We start from the raw sequence: 17,591 nt of genomic DNA, 5'->3' as shown, positions 1-17,591 counted from the left end.
ATATTAACTAAAACCTTAATGTGCTTCTCTTTAATAGAAATGTAAAAGTGTTCTTGTTTGCATGTAACCATGACAATATCCAAAATAACACAAAACAATTGGGACCAATAGAATTTCTGGGTCTCAATATTTAAGCAGAGATTTCAGGAAACCATATCTTGTTCACCGCTTCCTGAGGAACGTGGTTGAATTTGAAATTTTTGCAACTATTACCTTAAGAAAAGGTCATATTCATAAAATTGGAGAGTTAGCGTTGCCTAAAAACAGAGGTGATTATCATTAACTTTTGTCTATTGGTTCACTGGATATTGATGCTTTTTTGGCTACATTTGCAACGTAGTCCATGAATACCGTTTATACCTTTGTGATAGAACTATATCAGACTTCTTATTTTCACGTTTCTAATATTCTATTGTTGCGTCCTTTCATTATAGGTGGTGCTATATCCAATATGTATAGCATCATGGCTGCCCGCTATAAATATTTCCCGGAAGTCAAAACCAAAGGCATGGCTGCAGTGCCTAAACTGGTCCTTTTTACCTCAGAACATGTGAGCTCAATAATTTCAATTAACATGATTGTAATTACTGGATATTGTGATTTTTGTCATCAGCCTTGTTCTGGAGAGATTATGTCTATTTTGTTTCCTTTCCCTTCTTCCTCCTTAGCATTTTGGAGTTTAAAAGCAATCATAGCAAATTAACATTATTAACAAATTAACATATATTAACATTGTTGTTTCAGAGTCACTATTCAATAAAGAAAGCTGGAGCTGCACTTGGATTTGGTACTGAAAATGTGATTTTAATAAAGTGCAATGAAAGGTGAGATATTTATACATCTTTAGCTGGAAGTCTTTGTGTTTATGTTCAGGTTGGAACAATGCTAGGGACATAATAACAGCATCAGTGAATGCCCTACTGTTGTTTCATTTCTGTTTAGTCCTTTTTTTTCGTTGTTCTTTCTTGTGTGTCAGATTTGGCTTTCACATTTCACTTTGGTTGCAGGGGCAAAATAATACCTGCTGATCTAGAAGCCAAAATCCTGGATGCCAAACAAAAGGTATTTTTTTTTAAAAAAAGAGGAAAGGGTCTCCTGCTTAATTTTCTTGTTTTATTTAGAATATATTTACAATTTGGACACAGTAGCATTTACTTCTAAACAAATGTGTATCAGCTTGCATTCTTCATCCAACATTTAAAGGCAGGTTAACCATAAGAACTAATAGGCTCAGAAGCATAAATTGGAAGTGAAGAAGCTGCTTGGATGAGAAGTGAAATGTTTGCAAAGGAAGAGAAAACAAGGAAGTCCAGCTGCCTTTTTGGAAAAAGCACCTTTTGGATAATCATGACCTGGATGATTGAGAATCTCCATAGACACTAAGCAGTATAAATGGCCCTCTCCATCTTCCACATGTGAATTTCCACCGGGAACTTATTCCATGTTATAAGTCAAACTCTAGGGGGAAATTCTTCTGATCCTTCAGCAAAGTTCTTGTGTGGTTCTTGAAATTTTATTATGTACAGTTGGAGATTAGAACATATAATTGGTTTTTAGCCAATTCATCCTATAAGAATACTGGTAACCTAAGACAATAATTCTCATAGTAATGTCCCTTCCTTTGTATATTTCATTTCTCTTTGAATGGACCCATGTGATTATTTTCTCTTTGCCAATTGTATCATTATTACAATTGTTTCACGGTGAGATTCACGAGGGCAACTTCTTACAAATTTTCACTTCCATTAAGATTTATCGCCAATTTTAGTTAAAAGAAAAGGAGCAGCTATATTTACTATACATCTCCTACTCACTCTTAAGGTTACAATTTACTTCAGGAGGGCTCACTCATCTCCTGCTGGAAACCTTTTGATGAACTCTTCAACGGTTCACCGACAAAACCGCAAAGCCCTTTTCCGCGCCGACATAACCGCGGAGGGCAAATCCGTGCCGTTCGAAGCGCTAAGGAAAAAGGCGACCCTAGCACGCCGACATAACCGCGGAGGGCAAATCCGCGCCCTCTGAAGCGCTCAGCAAAATGCTTTTACTAGCATTCAAAAGCTAACCCTAACCCTAACCCTAACCCTAAACCTAACCCTAAACCTAACCCCAAACCTAACCCTAACACTAACACTAACCCTAACACTAAACCTAACCCTAAACCTAACCCTAACCTAACCCTAACCCTAACCCTAAACCTAAACCTAAACCTAAACCTAAACCTAAACCTAAACCTAACCCTTACCTTAACTTAAATCGACTTTCTGTAGCCATGCTGTTGTAAAGCGCCCTTCTGTCACCGTGCTGTTGTCGCCGCGGTGATGACGTCGCGGTGATGACATCGTGACGCGGTTTTGTCGATGCGCTTTTGTCATGTGCGCTTTTGTCGGGTCACGCTCTTCAACCACCTCAAATCCAGGGTCTTCAGTACTGCATGATGTGAAACCAAGTACTGTACGACCACTGAGTGGTTGGTAGAGGTTGTACATCCCTTGCTTTACATCCTGAGTGCACAAATTTGGCTGAAGGTCGCATTTAGATATTCTGGATTGTGCAGAAAACAAGATGTATACAGGTAGTTCTCTATTTGGGATCACAATTGAGCCCCAAATTTTCATCGCTAAGTGAGCTTTGCCCCATTTTACATCCCCTTTTTTGGCCAAAGTTTTGAAGTGAATCACTATTAGTTGTTGCATGAATTTGGCTTCCTCCATTGACTTTTGTAAGTCGCCCAGAACTGTTTTGAAATGAGATGAGTAGCAAATAAATATCATCATCGTCGATTTTGCTTATTGGAAGTGAACTGGAAAAATTACAAATAACGATCAGTGCAAGTGATCATAAATACATGTAGCCAGTTGTCCAGATTTTGATCACGTGGCTTTCAGGATGCTGCAATGGTCATAAGCGTGAAAAGCAGTCATAATTCACTTCTTTTCAGTGCTGTTTTAACTTCAAACATCACTAAATGATTGGTTGTAAACTGAGCACTATGTAATGTGGTAAGAGTAAAAAGCAGTGTCATCCAGAGGAAATCCCCACTTCCAAATTTTTTCTTCAACCCATCTATTTTTTTCCCCAGTTGATTCCTTCTCTACCAGTGCATTTTCCCCCATCTTACGTAGCCTTAAAATGGCTACGTTTATCGTAATTTTCATATTCTTATACTAAAATGGTGGAGAGAAGCGAGGGCCATGTAAAGGAAGCTAGGGAATCAAGAGACTCAGGTTAAGTACCAAGACTTCGTATTTTTAAATTTGAAGCCAATGCAGAAATATCTTGTGTCCTGATAAAAGGATGATATGTCTATTCTCTGAAAAGTTTTCTTCATTACTTGTGGTTATTCAATGTGTTTCCAAAGCTTTCTTTTCAGTGGATTGTAATTATTAGATACTTTTACCTCAACTGCTTTAGTGTCTTTGGAAAAGTCAAAGAAAAAAAACATGCAACAATTAAAAAGAACTCGGATCAATTGCACTTTAAGTTAGTGTGAATCTTATTTGAAAAAAGAAAAGTATTCACAATATAGCTTCTTCTCTGTTTTTCTTTACAGGGATACATTCCCCTTTATGTGACTGCAACTGCTGGTACAACCGTTTATGGAGCCTTTGATCCTATTCCAGAGATAGCAGACATCTGTGATAAGTATAATCTTTGGCTCCATGTGGATGTAAGTAACCAGGGCTGCATAATCCCAATCCATTTTACTTGGAAATAAAGCCCATTAAACACAATGGCTATGCTTGCATGACGTTCTTAGCAAAATCAGTTGTATTGTGCAAAGTTGTGCCCCAATCATTTCAAGATAGGATTATGTCCAAACTATCATTTGTTAATTACTCAACAACTTAAACTCCCCTGTCAGCTTCTAGACCATTGGTTCCCAAACTTTTTTTGGCCATGCCCCACCTAAGCATCTTTAAAATCCTGATGCCTCCTCTTGACATATAATTCTTACTTTACTCAAAAAGTGAACTCTACTCACATGGAGGAAGCCTAAAAGGCCATTAACTTGATTTCAACAAGGTTCAAATTGCCCCCATTAAAATCAAATTGCCGCCCTGTGAGACATGGGAGGAACCACTGTTCTAGACAGTGATGAGAGAGTAGAACAGCTCTGCAAATAAGTCAACAACAGTCAGATTATCTTAGTGATTTTTTCTTTTAGCACATTGTGGGTGGGTGTCTTGCTTAAACTGGGCAGTTGAGAGGAGGCTAAGCTTTCTACTGATCATACCACATTAAAACATCAATTACTGCCCTCTTTCTTTTTTTTAAAAAAAGTGGGAAATAAAAAAAACCCTATCAACCACTGCAAAAATGATCTGTCTAAATTAACAAACCAGTACAACCAGAAAAACTATGTTTTCCTAGATTGCCTGTAGGATCATCATGTACGTCATTTATCCATAAATCAGATATGTCATGTGAATTCAGCCAATGAGCTAGACCCGTGATGGCGAACCTACGGCACGCCTGCCACATGTGGCACACAGAGCCATATTTGCTGGCATGCGAGCCAGCTGATTTTCAGCCTTCCAGTGGGCCCAGGGAGGCTGGTTTTGCCCTCCTCAGGCTTCAGGAAAGCCTCCGGAGGCTGGAGAGGACAAATAACAGGCCCAGTGGGCCAACCGGAAGTTCATTCCTGAACTTCTAGTTGGCCCATTGTTTTTCGCCTTCCCCAGGCTTCAGGAAAGCTTCCAGAGCCTGGAGAGGAGTCGTGTGCGCATGTGCATGCAGGGGGTGGGTGGGTGGGTGTCACAGGTGGGCTGGGAGGATTGAATTGGTGTGGGCACGCATGCATACGCAATAGTGCATGCACACACACAATTGTGGCATGCCATAAGAAAAAGGTTCACCATCACTAAGCTAGGCTTTTGAGTAGTGATATATTGATTAGTGCATTATAATGCAAAAAATTATTACATTGCTCTGCGAATTATTGCATGGCTAAGATTGTGGAAAATAGGTCCACCATTCCTTCTTTAGGGAGAAATATTACAGTGAGTTTTCTGCTGAAATTAGGTATCTTTAAAAAATATTTCAAGTTCCCAATTCAATTCCCAAAGTTTACCTATTTTTCCCATCTTTTCCAGGCTGCCTGGGGAGGTGGGTTACTGATGTCTAGAAAGCATCGTCACAAGCTGAACGGTATAGAAAGGTACATACTTTAAAATTCTGCAGGGGAAAAAATGACTTTTTATAAATATATCAGCATAAGCATTCTCTTCTCCCAATCTCCAACACGAATGGAAGAGAGATCCCAGATGTTGTTGGACTTGAATTACAACTCCCAGCCTCCCCCTCTCCTCCTCCATCGCCCTCTCAGCCATCTTGTCAGTGCTGGTTAGAATTCAGCAACCTCTGTTTTGCAAAAATCTACGGTAATTATGAATATTGTATTCAGTAGCATATGTGAACCATTATTTTAATGGGATAAATGTACCTTAGGAAAATGGGCTGCAAGAATGTCTTCAACACTAGATCATAATTAAATTAAAATTATTTGGGGACCTACCTGGTGCTAGGTTGCCGCAGTACTAAGACCAAAATGTTGACAAATGAACATATTATGACTACATATAAAGTGGCAGAACCTTGAAATAGTTTTTTTGGGGGAAGCAATATCACAAGGATGGAAAATACATTCAGGGCAGCTGTTGTTTTAGGATTAATTTTGCTATTTAAGAGACAATAATGATAATCTGATGGTGTAATGAATGCCAATTAATTACTGTCAATTTTCGGCTGTTAAGCTGATGCACTAATTTAATTCTTGAGAGAGCCCCCTTATGGACACAATTTTAATAGCAGCGTGGCAATTTTCTTTTCCTTAAAATACCAACTGATCAGAGTCACATTTAGTCATTATACTATTAAAAAATGCTAACGAGAGAGTCTTAATGGGACGTGGTGGCTCTGTGGCTAAGATGCTGAGCTTGTCGATTATAAAGGTCAGCAGTTCGAATCCCTAGTGCCAGCTTCTACCAACCTCGCAGTTCGAAAGCATGTAAAAAATGCAAGTAGAAAAATAGGAACCACCTCTGGTGGGAAGGCAACAGCGTTCTGTGTGCCTTCGGCATTTAGTCATGCCGGCCACATGACCACGGAGACATCTTCGGACAGCGCTGGCTCTTTAGCTTTGTAATGGAGATGAACACCGCCCCCTAGAGTCGGCAATGACCGGCACATATTCTGCGAGGGGAACCTTTACCTTTAAGAGAGATTCTGATAAGATACAGTATTGGTACATCAGTTATTTTTTGAATTTTCAGTTCTTGTATTTTCACCCAGAATCTTTTGCAAACAATATATCCACATTTAGAAATGCATCCACAATAGTTCCTTCTTGAAAACCTAAGGAATCATCTTGCTATTCTGTAGTTCCTTCAGCTGAATCTTGGGGGAGCGGGGGACCATTTCTATCTATATTCATTCTTCTTAATTCCTCCAAAATGAATAGAAGTGTTGACAGATAATCCCAAAGGAAGTGTACGAGGCTACCTGAATGAATGAGATATTTTACCCTATAGTGTATGCTGTATACTGTATAGTATAGTGACTCCTCAACTTACGACCACAATAGGGATCAATACATGTTTCATTAGGCAGTGTGGTCATTAAGTGAGCACCCGATTTTATAACCTTTTTGGCTGCAATTGTTCAGTGAAACCTCATGTGACAACAATTTGCAAATTTCATAGCTGGCTTCCCCACTGACTTTGCTTCTTGGAAGCCAGCTAGGAAGATCTCAAATGGCCATCATAAGGTTACAGGATGCTGCGACCATTACAAATAACCTTGGGAAATGAAGGGAAGAGATGCAGCCTTGGAAATGATCAGATGAAAGGGGGAAGTGTAAAGCTGAGTAACAGGCAAAAAAAAAAGGAAACTTAGAAAAAACCCAACCTAATTTATCAGACAGTAAAAAGAGACAATGGGAGATTTGTCCTTTTAGACTTGCAAGATTTTGTTGTTGTAATGCAGGCCTGTTAAATTGGTGGCCTGTGGGCCCAATACATCTTGCATAGGCCACGCCTAACCTGACAAAAAATGTTGCGATACGTCACGATCCAGCCAGTGGTGGGATTCAATTTTTTTTTACTATCAGTTCTGTGGGTGTGGCTTGGTGGGTGTGGGGGGAAGGTTACTGCAAAATCCCCATTCCCTCCCAATCAGCTGGGACTCAGCAGGCAGAGAATAGATGGCAGCAGGGCCAGTCAGAGGTGGTATTTACCGGTTCTCCAAATTACTCAACATTTCCACTACTGGTTCTCCAGTACAAGTCAGAACCTGCTGAATACCACCTCTGGATCCAGCCCATGACACAATCAAGTTCAACACCCGTGTTATAAGGTAAAGGTAAAGGTTTCCCTGTCCAGTTGTGTCCGATTCTAGGGTGTGGTGCTCATCTCCGTTTCTTGGTTGAAAAAGCCAGTGTTGTCCCAAGACACTTTCGTGGTCATGTGGCCAGCATGGCTATATGCCAAAGGCACACAGAATGCTGTTACCTTCCTATCAAAGTGGTACCTATATATCTACTCCGTAGTGGCACAGTGATTAGAATGCAGTATTGCAGGCTGCTACTGCTGGCTAGTGACTGTCAGCAATTTGGTAGTTCAAGTCTCACCAGCTCAAGGTTGACTCAGCCTTCCATTGAAGTTGTTAAAACAAGAACCCAGATTGTTGGGGGCAATATGTTGACTCTGTAAACCACTTAGAGAGGGCTATAAACAGAGGTGGGTTCCTACCAGTTCAGCCAAGTAGGTAGTAACTCGGCCCACCACACCCCCCAAACCGGTTCTATCATTGATTTTCGGTTCTGTGCATGAGCAGAACAATCTTCATTGCAAACATTTTTTAAAAAAAATTTGCACGCTGAACCGGCGGTAATGCCGGCAGCAACCCACCCCTGGCTGTAAAGCACTGTGAAGTGGTATATAAGTCTAAGTACTATTGCTATTGTTACTCGTATTTGCATACTTTCAAACAGAGGTGGGTTCCTACCAGTTCTCACCAGTTCGGTAGAACCGGTTCATCAAATCTACTGAACCGGTTAGAAGAGGTTCCACCAGAAAGCAGGCCACACCTACAGAAGAGATTCCAAATTTTTTTGAAACCCACCACTCTCTCACACACACACACACACACAGACTCACACAGAGAGAGAAAGAGAAAGAGAAAGAAAGGAAGAAAGAAAAAAAGAAAAAAGAAAAAAGAAAGAAAAAGTGAGAGAGAGATGAAAGAAAAAAAGGAAAAAGGGACAGAGAGACAAAAGGAAGGAAAGAGAGAGAGAGGGAGAGAGAAAGAAAGAAAGAAAGAAAGAAAGAAAGAAAGAAAGAAAGAAAGAAAGAAAAAACACATGGCCAGCAAGCCACTCCCACAAAGGAGGCCACACCCACAGAGTAGGTTCAAAAAAATTTTGAAACCCACCACTGCTTTCAAACTATAGCCTTACAATAAAGTAACATAAATTCATTTTGTTACATTTTCTGTTTGGTCTACTCGGGAGGACAACAGTTATCCAACCTTTTAAAATGTATTAATTGTGGGGTTATTGACTCTTAATTGGTCCATTTGACAATGGTCGACATATTATGGTATAACTCCATTGTGGATGTGCCGGTTACCCCGATCTCACTGGTGCCAGACGGCTCCTACCTGTTGATGTTAGAGAATAAGAAATCACCCTCTCCAATTCCATGGCTTCTAAGCACGTCTCTTTGTTTTGTAGAGCCAACTCCGTCACATGGAATCCACACAAGATGATGGGAGTCCTGCTGCAGTGTTCTGCCATTCTTCTTCGGGAAAAGGTTTGTTTCATAAATTGAATACTCCCTCCCTCTATTTCCTTTAATCTAGCATATATGAGCCGCAAAAACTCCCTTCCTGTTGGGACACTGCTGAGTGTCAATTGCAATGAGTGGAATTAAGGTTCCTGGAGGTAGATGTTGAGGGTAGCATAGTTAACCATAATGATTCTGAAAAGATGAGCATTGTTCCTCTAGTCTTCATTCTTAGCTGCTGGGTCTTTAGCATTTGACTAAGAAATGCTCCCTTACCGCACATGTGGACTCAAATAAGGGGCCATTGTTATGTTCTCAGTACTATATCGCAGACTTTGGGGGTCTAAGTAAAATAATCATATGGATAATTGACATTTGTGTTTCCCAACTGGATTTTTTGTGCTGTACGGTCCTCTGGGATTGATTGGAATCAGGATCTAAACATGTAAACAGTAACAGAGTTGCAAGGGACCTTGGAGGTCATGTAGTCCAACCCCCTGCTCATGCAGGAGACCTGTACCAGGGATTCGAACCGCCGAACTGCCGACCTTTCTGATTGACAAGCTCAGTGTCTTAGCCACTGAGCCACCTAGTCAGAGGTTTTAATCTCTTCAGCTAGAAGAAGCAGAGAGAGAAAAAAGGTACCACAGGATGGAGTGTGTTGTTTCTGGGATTTTCTACTGACTCAGAAAAATAAGAGGATTTAATTGTAATGCCAATTTTAAAAGCTTAAGCAAACACATACGCAGTAATGTTTAATGCATGCAGCACTGCATTTTTCTCTTGTTTGACGGATGTTCAACAGACATGCTTTTTGCAACAGGGTATACTTCAAGGTTGCAACCAGATGTGTGCAGGATATCTGTTTCAACAAGATAAGCAGTATGATATCACCTATGACACTGGAGACAAAGCAATACAATGTGGACGCCATGTGGATATATTCAAATTCTGGTTGATGTGGAAAGCGAAGGTAAATGATGAGCAAAATGCAAAACGTTTCTATAGAAGCTTAACCAGAAGCCAATTCCCACCTATTCAACACGGCTTTACATTCTTAGAAAACATAAGCATATTGTTGATTCAAATATTAATGTCTCCCAGGTGAAAAATCTTGGGGAAAGGAGAAATCAGTTTTCTAAATATCTAAGCAAAACAATTCATGAAATTTGCACCATAATTCCTATTCTGCCTATATTTTGTGTATAATTGCTTAATCTATTTTACCAGCCATATCTTTTTGGGGGTAGAAGGGGGGGGGCTCATACAAAAGCCTAAAAAAGGGACGTTTTAATGAGTAGAAAAATGGTACCTTGCTCACACAGAGCCCAAAATACTTCTTTTTTAAATATGGGCAACCCTAAAACATTAAAAGGAAGCTGTTCTGTGCATACAACATTTACAAATATTCCATATTTCATTGCTGCTCAGCTTTGGTTAACAAAATAAATACATAGTTAATTTAATTTAATTTATTGAATTTATAGGCCGCCCAATCCCGGAGGACTCCGGGCGGCTTACACAGAAGAAGAAAAGGAAAAAAAAAACAAAATAAAAATAAAGATTAAAATTCTCCAACACGCATACATTCAAATTGGGACTGGACCCTACATAATAAGGTCAACACCCCCAGGCCTGCCGGAACAGCCAGGTTTTAACAGCTTTTCTGAAGGCCATGAGGGTGGGCGAGGTCCTGACCTCTGAGGGTAGCTGATTCCACAGGGTCGGAGCGGCCACAGAGAAGGCCCTCGTCCGAGGCCCCGCCAGCCAACACTGTCCGGTTGACGGCGTCCTAAGGAGGCCCACCCTGTGGGATCTTATCGGCCGTTGGGAGGTATGCGGCAGTAGGCAGACTCAAAATGTTCAAGATTTACTCTCCAAACTATTTAGAGGATGCAGAAAGAATATGAGATTGAATTATTTCTTTCCCCCTCTTTTCAAAATAGGGTACAGTGGGATTCGAAAGTCAAATCAACAAATGTCTTGAATTGTCAGAATACCTCTATAATAAAATTAAAAACAGACAAGAGTTTGAGATGGTTTTTGAAGGAGAGGTAAGTTGTAGACCGTAAAATACTTTCAATTAAATTATATGTTTTTGCAATAGAAAAATTTTCCACCCAGCACTGTTACTGTTATTTTATCTTTTTGATGTCTGGTAGACAGGTGAAGAATATGAAATCAATTGAAACCAGTGAGGTACATAACACTGAAATTCAATTGATTCATAACCCTTAGAAAAAGGTGTTATCACTAAAGCCTTGAAATGTATTTTGTTCCACTCTAGCGGACTGCTTATTATTTGTTACTTAAGTAAAGGAAAACATGCTGTTCAATGGTTTGAATCCTAGCTGAAATGGCTTTCTGCTTGATTGAGCCTCAGTAGGATTTTGAGATCCCTGTCTTAAGGTTATGGTCAGGCATGGACAGGATTGTCAATCAAAAGGTGGCATTCAAAATGGACTGTTTATATTTGCCATGAATTTTTTATTACGAGAATAATCTGGAGAAAAGGGTAAAGACGGTGGTGATGAATTGGAAAACATCTCTATTTGTTCCTGTGCAAATTGCCTGTCTGTCAGTGATGTCCTAAGTGCTATTGGGCACATTCCCTTGCATTTTTTTTACTCCATTCTTCTAAACTTTGAAGGACAAAATCAGAAGGCATGGCAAACAAAGTAACTGTGTAAGCAAGGGAAATTAATCCTCTTGATGAGTACATTAATGAACTGCCTTTGTGATTTTTTTAAAAAACTCTTTGCTTCTTTCGTTTTATGATATACAGCCTGAACACACAAACGTTTGTTTCTGGTACATTCCGCCAAGTCTCAGAGGGATGCCAGACTCTGAGGAAAGAAGAGAAAAACTACATAGGGTAATTTTTTTAAATATAAAACACATTAAAAAAAGATTTTCTGAGTCAATGTCCATTACAAAGATAAACAATGTAAGAAAATGAAACAATTGCTTAAAAAACAGAATATATAAACTAAGATCCTTACAATTCCTAGGACAGGAGTCGGCAACCTTAAACACTCAAAGAGCCACAAAGGTCCTAACCGGAAGCCCCCCATTCAATTCTGGAGCCAACCGGAAGTCCAGTTCCCCCATCATAGTCTCCTTATAGCATGGGGTTCTTTTTCCTCTGCTGACTGGAAGTTGGTTCCCCCACCATAGAGTCTCCTCCTAATGTGGTGTCCTTTTCCCTCTACCTATCCTAACCAAAAGCTCTATCAATTCTGGAGCCAACCAGCAATAGGGAGCCACACCAGAGGGATGAAAGAGCCACATGTGGCTCCAGAACCACAGGTTGCTGACCCCTGCTCTAAAAAAACAAAAAGATTGAAACGCTCCAATGGAAGTGAGTTGAACAATTCAGAGGCAAGGCCTGTGACGCCTCCTTCTCAAATTTATATTTCCTGATTTTTCTTAACTTTCCCAAACCTTTCCCACCTTCCAAATGTCCTTTCACTGTCTTGTAAATTCATAACATAGGATCAACTTAAGTTTCAAGCCCTGGAGTGTGTGGAGTGTGTAATACTTTCTGGGAATAATCTTGGGACACTGGAGGAAGAAAAGTCCCAAGCAGGCCAATGATCAGACCAGAGATATATATCAGCCCATAGAAGGAATGAAGGTTAAGGAAGCGTTTCAGAAGAGGCCTTATCTAGTTCTTTGGAAAGTGAAAGGCAAGGGAGAGGAGAACTGCTTTCAAACTTGCAAGATTTTCTTACTATAACCTTGTATACTCATGGTATTAGTTACTTGTTGAAGGAATGACAGGGTGATAAGTATCTCTCTTTTCCCCTCCTGATTCTGCCCTTTTGAAGACATTCAGTGTGTTGGCTTGGTTTTCTTTGTTGATTTTCAGAGCTTGATTAGAGACCCCCTCAACTCTCTCTTTCCACTTACACCTTTGAAATGGTTTGTGGTCCTTAGGTGATGTAGGCAGAAGAGCAACAGCAGTCTGCTTATTTCAAGGCAGTTCAAAAAGCAATACATCGTCTGTGTGCTCTGAATGCTTCAAACTCTCTTCCAGGGAACTCTATGTAGAAAGCATTAAATATTGTAGATCTACTATGTAGGTATCCAATGAATTATGGGTATCTTAACTGGAGATGAGTGTGAAATTCATACGCTCAATGAAAAGCCCCTTGTTTCTTTTAAAATGGGTCTCTTGTATGAGACAGAGAATTGCATTATTGTTTAGTAATGAGTTTACTTGCTTGGGTTTAAATTTGCCTCAGATATAACTCCAAATGCAAAATATTGTTTGAAAAATAGCAAAGCAACAGAACGGATATTATAAAGCTAGATCTGTAATTATCCAATTGAATTACAAACCAATAATCCCTCTAATTCATCTATATTAGGGATGAGGTTCTGCTTATTTTGCCCTCACTCTTATTTTCTTAATTTTGTAGCCAAAACATTTGTCAAAACCATTAAAATCCAGTGAATTGCTGATTTTGTTTCTTTATATACTTTTACCACCACCAAATCTGTAAGGTAGATTTTCTGCCCCAACTACCAAAATATCTTACACTGTCTCGGTGTTTGGGGTGAAGTCCTCCATGATGCTAATTAATATTGATTTTTGTCAGGAGAGGAAATAATATGGTCGAAGTACGTGGTCATATGGTTTGTGTAGCTTCATAACTTAGTTATATTTTATAGAAACATTAAAAATAAAAGCAATAACGTGCTATCAGTGCTGTCTTCCATATCTTGGCACTCTCCCATTCTGTTGGCTTTGAAAATACCAGAATTTCAGGAGAACATTGAAAGATGTCCTAATCAGATGTACCGATACCAGGGGTGGGTTGTTGCTGGAATTACTGCCAGTTTGGGGCGCAAAAAAATTTGTGCAAGTGTTGCTTTGCTGGCGCACAAGCCAGACGATGCTCCGCGCATGTGCACATTTGCACCTAAAAAGGTCTGTGCATGCGCACAATGTTAGAAAAATGGGGGAAAATACATTTTTGCAATGAAGATTGTTCTGCGCAGAACAGAAAATCAAGATGGCGGCGCTGAGGATAGAACCAGTTCGGGTGTATGTCCAGTTGAGTTACTACTTACTCGGTTGAACTGGTCCAAACCAGTAGGAACCCACTTCAGACTGATACCTACATGAGATGTATTGATACCTTTTTCATCCATTCTGTATTTTCTCTACATCAGGCCTTGCTGATATGCTAGGGTTCTCCCTCAGAGAGAGATCTGAATCCCAAACCTCTTTTCTTTCTTGTTTCAATCTCAAGGTGGCACCCAAGATCAAAGCTCTAATGATGGAAACAGGTACCACAATGGTTGGATATCAGCCTCAGGGAGAGAAAGTCAACTTCTTCAGAATGGTGATTTCAAATCCTGCAGCCTCCAAGTCAGATATTGACTTCTTGATTGAGGAAATAGAACGATTGGGGGAAGATCTGTAATCCACATGAGTTGAACCATAGTTTTTCTCTAAAGCGCTCTTTTCCAGTACTGGCTGTTTTTTAACCAGTTCTGTAGAATACATTTTAAGATGATCGCTTTCTAAGTGTTTGATTCTTCTGAGACCCTCTCTTTAAAAACAATAGTGCCCGCTTCCATAGATTATTGAAAAGTATATAGGAACTGATTTATTATTTTACCAAAGGATAAACATATTATTTTGAAATGTATCATTCAGCTGGTTAGGCCTAGTAATTCTAGTTTGCCCGAAAGTAAATTATATTAAGATAGCTAACTAAGAAATCTGCACTATATGTACAGTGTGATGATGTATGGTGTGTGTAGACATATTTTAACAGAACAAACACACAACATACACTTTATATGTATATAAAAATATATAAATAAACAATAGTAAGCATTCCAGGTGTTCCCTATCACCGACTGCTCTTCTGAAGCTCTATTAATGCCAAAGGGGCTTCACTAGATGAATCCTTGGTAGATGATAGACCAACATTCCCATTTCAGGTGTAGTACTGAAGCATTGATTCTACTGATTTTACTGAAATACCATCAGCCGTAATACAGGAGTCCATATCTTCTCTCTGTATTAATTTGAATGGACAAGGCCAACCCCATATGATATATTTGTAAGACCCACTGAAATCAGTATAAATTTACCCAGCATGTTAGACTCTCACAATTTTTTCAGACGGGAGTATAAGAGGCCTGTTCTTTCTATCAAGAAGTAAGTATTTTCTATCAAGAAGTGAGTAACGTGACAACCAGTTTACAGGTGATAAAGCTCCCAGGTAAAGCTGGGGAAGAAAACATTTTTAAAAGGTAGATTCTTAGGAACGATGGTAAATGGTGAATGTTATTTAAACATTATTTATGGATGCTTCTCTAATATGTGGAAAAGAAAGAAGAAAGCAAATCCAAACAAGTAGTTTAGCTGTATGTATATCCCTTTAGCTGCCATATCAGGGGAATAGTAGTAGCTGAGTTGTTGTAATAGATTATAATATTGTTGTATTTTTTAGAAATTCACTTGTGTAGATTGTGTACATTACTGTTAAATGGGGCGGGGGAGGGAAAGGAATTACATGTAATAGTTTTCCAGCAAAATAACTGTTCAGTTCTAGGTATATGAGCTATTTGCTTCTTTATATGCAAAGAATTTACCATGCTAAAGAGTTGTCTTGTATTTTATTCCATTTGTATTGTAGCCTATTTATATAATTATCAAAGTTCTAAATGATGTTTATTGGTAATTCAGTGTAGTTGTGAGCCAAAGAGAAGATTAAAAATTAGTTGGCACATTTATACAATATGCCCTTAAAACAATAATTTAGCAGGTAATTTTACTTTATCAAATTCTAGTACTACATTCTAGTACTATACTATAATCTAGATTTAAACCTAATGAAATCCTTTCACTTTAATAGAAAAGTCACTTTATTAATTATATGGTGATCTGATTATATACTGAATGCATTTTTAGTGATTCATGAATGTTTAAGCAAAGGGCCCTCCTCTATATCAGAATAATCCACAGCCGTTGGTTTATAGGAATCCTGTGGCAAGAACCCTAACGATTGGGCCGAAATCTTCTGAAGGGGCTACAGTATTCCTCATTAATAGCAGAAGAAGGATAACTGTGGCTTTGACAAGAAAAAAGAGACACTCAACACAAAACCTTTTAAATATGGCTACAAGAATTATTGCATATGTAGCTGTAAGATTCACCTTCAATTTGTTAGCTAGGCAGCTGGAGTTTTGGCCCACACTAGTTAGAAGGCAAGCAAAGTCACAGGGCAGGTAACAAGATGATTTTGGTCAAGTGAAACCTGCTAACCAGGGGTGGACTTCAAAAATTTTAGCGAGGGGTTCTCTACTCAGTTGCTGGGTGGGTGTGGCCATGGTGGGCATGGCCTAGTTGGCCTCCTGCGCTATGGCAGGGGGGGGGCGTTTTTGCCCTTTCCGGGCTCTTGAGGCTTTTCTCGAGCCTCCGGGAGGGCAAAAACAGCCTCCCCAGACTCCGGAGGCCCTCTGGAGGCCAGAAACATGCTTGTTTCTGCCCTTCCAGAACTTCCAGTAGGCCTGTTTTTCGCCCTCCCCGAGCCTCCATGCACGCCCTGCACTTAGCTACATCGGAAATGATCTGTGTGGGGACTCCTGGGAGGAGCAGGTGCGAAGTGGGCGGTTGGGGGTTGAGAGTGGGATTTGGGGGTTCTCTGAACAGCACAGAATCTTACCTAGAGGTTTTCTCGAACCCATGCAAACTCCCAGCAGCCCACCCCTGTTGCTAACCTAAAGCCAGAGGTGGGTTGCTCCCGGTTCAGCTGGGTTCGGCTGAACCGGTAGTGGTGATTTGGCCTGGGTCACAGAACCAGCAGCGACCTAGGATGGCCATGCCCCCAAACTAGTTCTCTGGTCTCTTCTGCTGTTGCCAGCATGTTTCTGTGCATGCGCAGACCAATTGACAGTCAAGTGCGCATGCGCAAGCAACGCACAGCGCGCACATGCAAAGCAAGCTGGTACCAACCGGTTAAGGAACCCACCCCTGCCTAAAGCCTTCCTAAATTTCCCGCAGTGGCTGTTTAGCTTCCATTTAATGCTTTATATTTCTCATGCATAATAAACTGTAAGGATTACTTTAATGCACATTTGCACACATGTCCGCTGAGATAAATAGAATGTGTGTACATCAGAGAGAATTGTGCCCAGGTAACCATATATGTTCTTTATTGCCTGGGTTTTATTAAAACAGTGTTTTGTTGAAAATATTAGCAATATTTTAATGAATGTTTGTGTAGCTTTTCATCTTTTGGTTCCAGGGTTTTCCCAAATGTGAAATGAGTATATTTTAAGAATCCACATGATTCTACCTTGATATTACTGTCCCCGTCACTCACTCTTTCTTTTGTATTAAAGTGATGATCCCTTCTGGAATTGTGATGTGACTAAACTACTTTCAATGTATTAAGCGTCCATATGGTATTTTACCATCGTGTGGATGGAACAATTGAGAAGCTGCTCAGAAGAGTCTAACATCTGCTATCTATAACTGATGTTCAAATGGAAATAAAAAAATAAGTGACGTCTGTATTTTTATAAATGTATTATGACATGAGCCTTTTTTTCCCCCTAGCCTAGAAACAACTTTCTTTTCACCGTCTTCAATCCCAGGCTCGAAACCACTTATTTTAGTAAATGATTCCTTCTGTAAAATCGATTCAAGGCCATAGGGGAAAGACCAACCTCTCTTTGTTGTCTGATTGCTCTCGTCGCAATTTAGAAATTGAGAACTAAGATCCATTTGAGGTTCCTGTTATTTCTATGCCTAAGGCTGTGCTCTAGTATCCCAGG

At 39.9% G+C, this 17,591-nt stretch overlaps 1 protein-coding gene across 3 annotated transcripts in view; it reads left to right on the top strand.

The window, feature by feature from the left end:
- Window positions 1-17,340, top strand: part of GAD1 (glutamate decarboxylase 1) — a 61,888-nt gene extending 44,548 nt beyond the window's left edge. For all 3 annotated transcript variants that reach the window (XM_087709193.1, XM_087709203.1, XM_087709199.1), the window contains exons 8-17: window positions 435-550; window positions 745-824; window positions 1,008-1,062; window positions 3,554-3,670; window positions 5,097-5,161; window positions 8,735-8,813; window positions 9,610-9,759; window positions 10,733-10,840; window positions 11,572-11,661; window positions 14,048-17,340. In XM_087709193.1, the coding sequence (XP_087565319.1) occupies window positions 435-550; window positions 745-824; window positions 1,008-1,062; window positions 3,554-3,670; window positions 5,097-5,161; window positions 8,735-8,813; window positions 9,610-9,759; window positions 10,733-10,840; window positions 11,572-11,661; window positions 14,048-14,221 (1,034 nt within the window). In that variant the 3' untranslated portion in view covers window positions 14,222-17,340. The remainder of the gene's footprint in view (window positions 1-434; window positions 551-744; window positions 825-1,007; window positions 1,063-3,553; window positions 3,671-5,096; window positions 5,162-8,734; window positions 8,814-9,609; window positions 9,760-10,732; window positions 10,841-11,571; window positions 11,662-14,047) is intronic.
- The last annotated feature ends 251 nt before the right edge of the window (window positions 17,341-17,591 follow it).

Source organism: Thamnophis sirtalis, unplaced genomic scaffold (assembly GCF_051295495.1).
Source record: "Thamnophis sirtalis isolate CommonGarterSnake01/CBP01778 unplaced genomic scaffold, rThaSir2_p1.2 scaffold_1, whole genome shotgun sequence".
NCBI classification, from domain to species: domain Eukaryota; kingdom Metazoa; phylum Chordata; class Lepidosauria; order Squamata; family Natricidae; genus Thamnophis; species Thamnophis sirtalis.
Note: the sequence above shows the minus strand (reverse complement) of the source record. Positions and strands in the feature narration are given on the sequence as shown.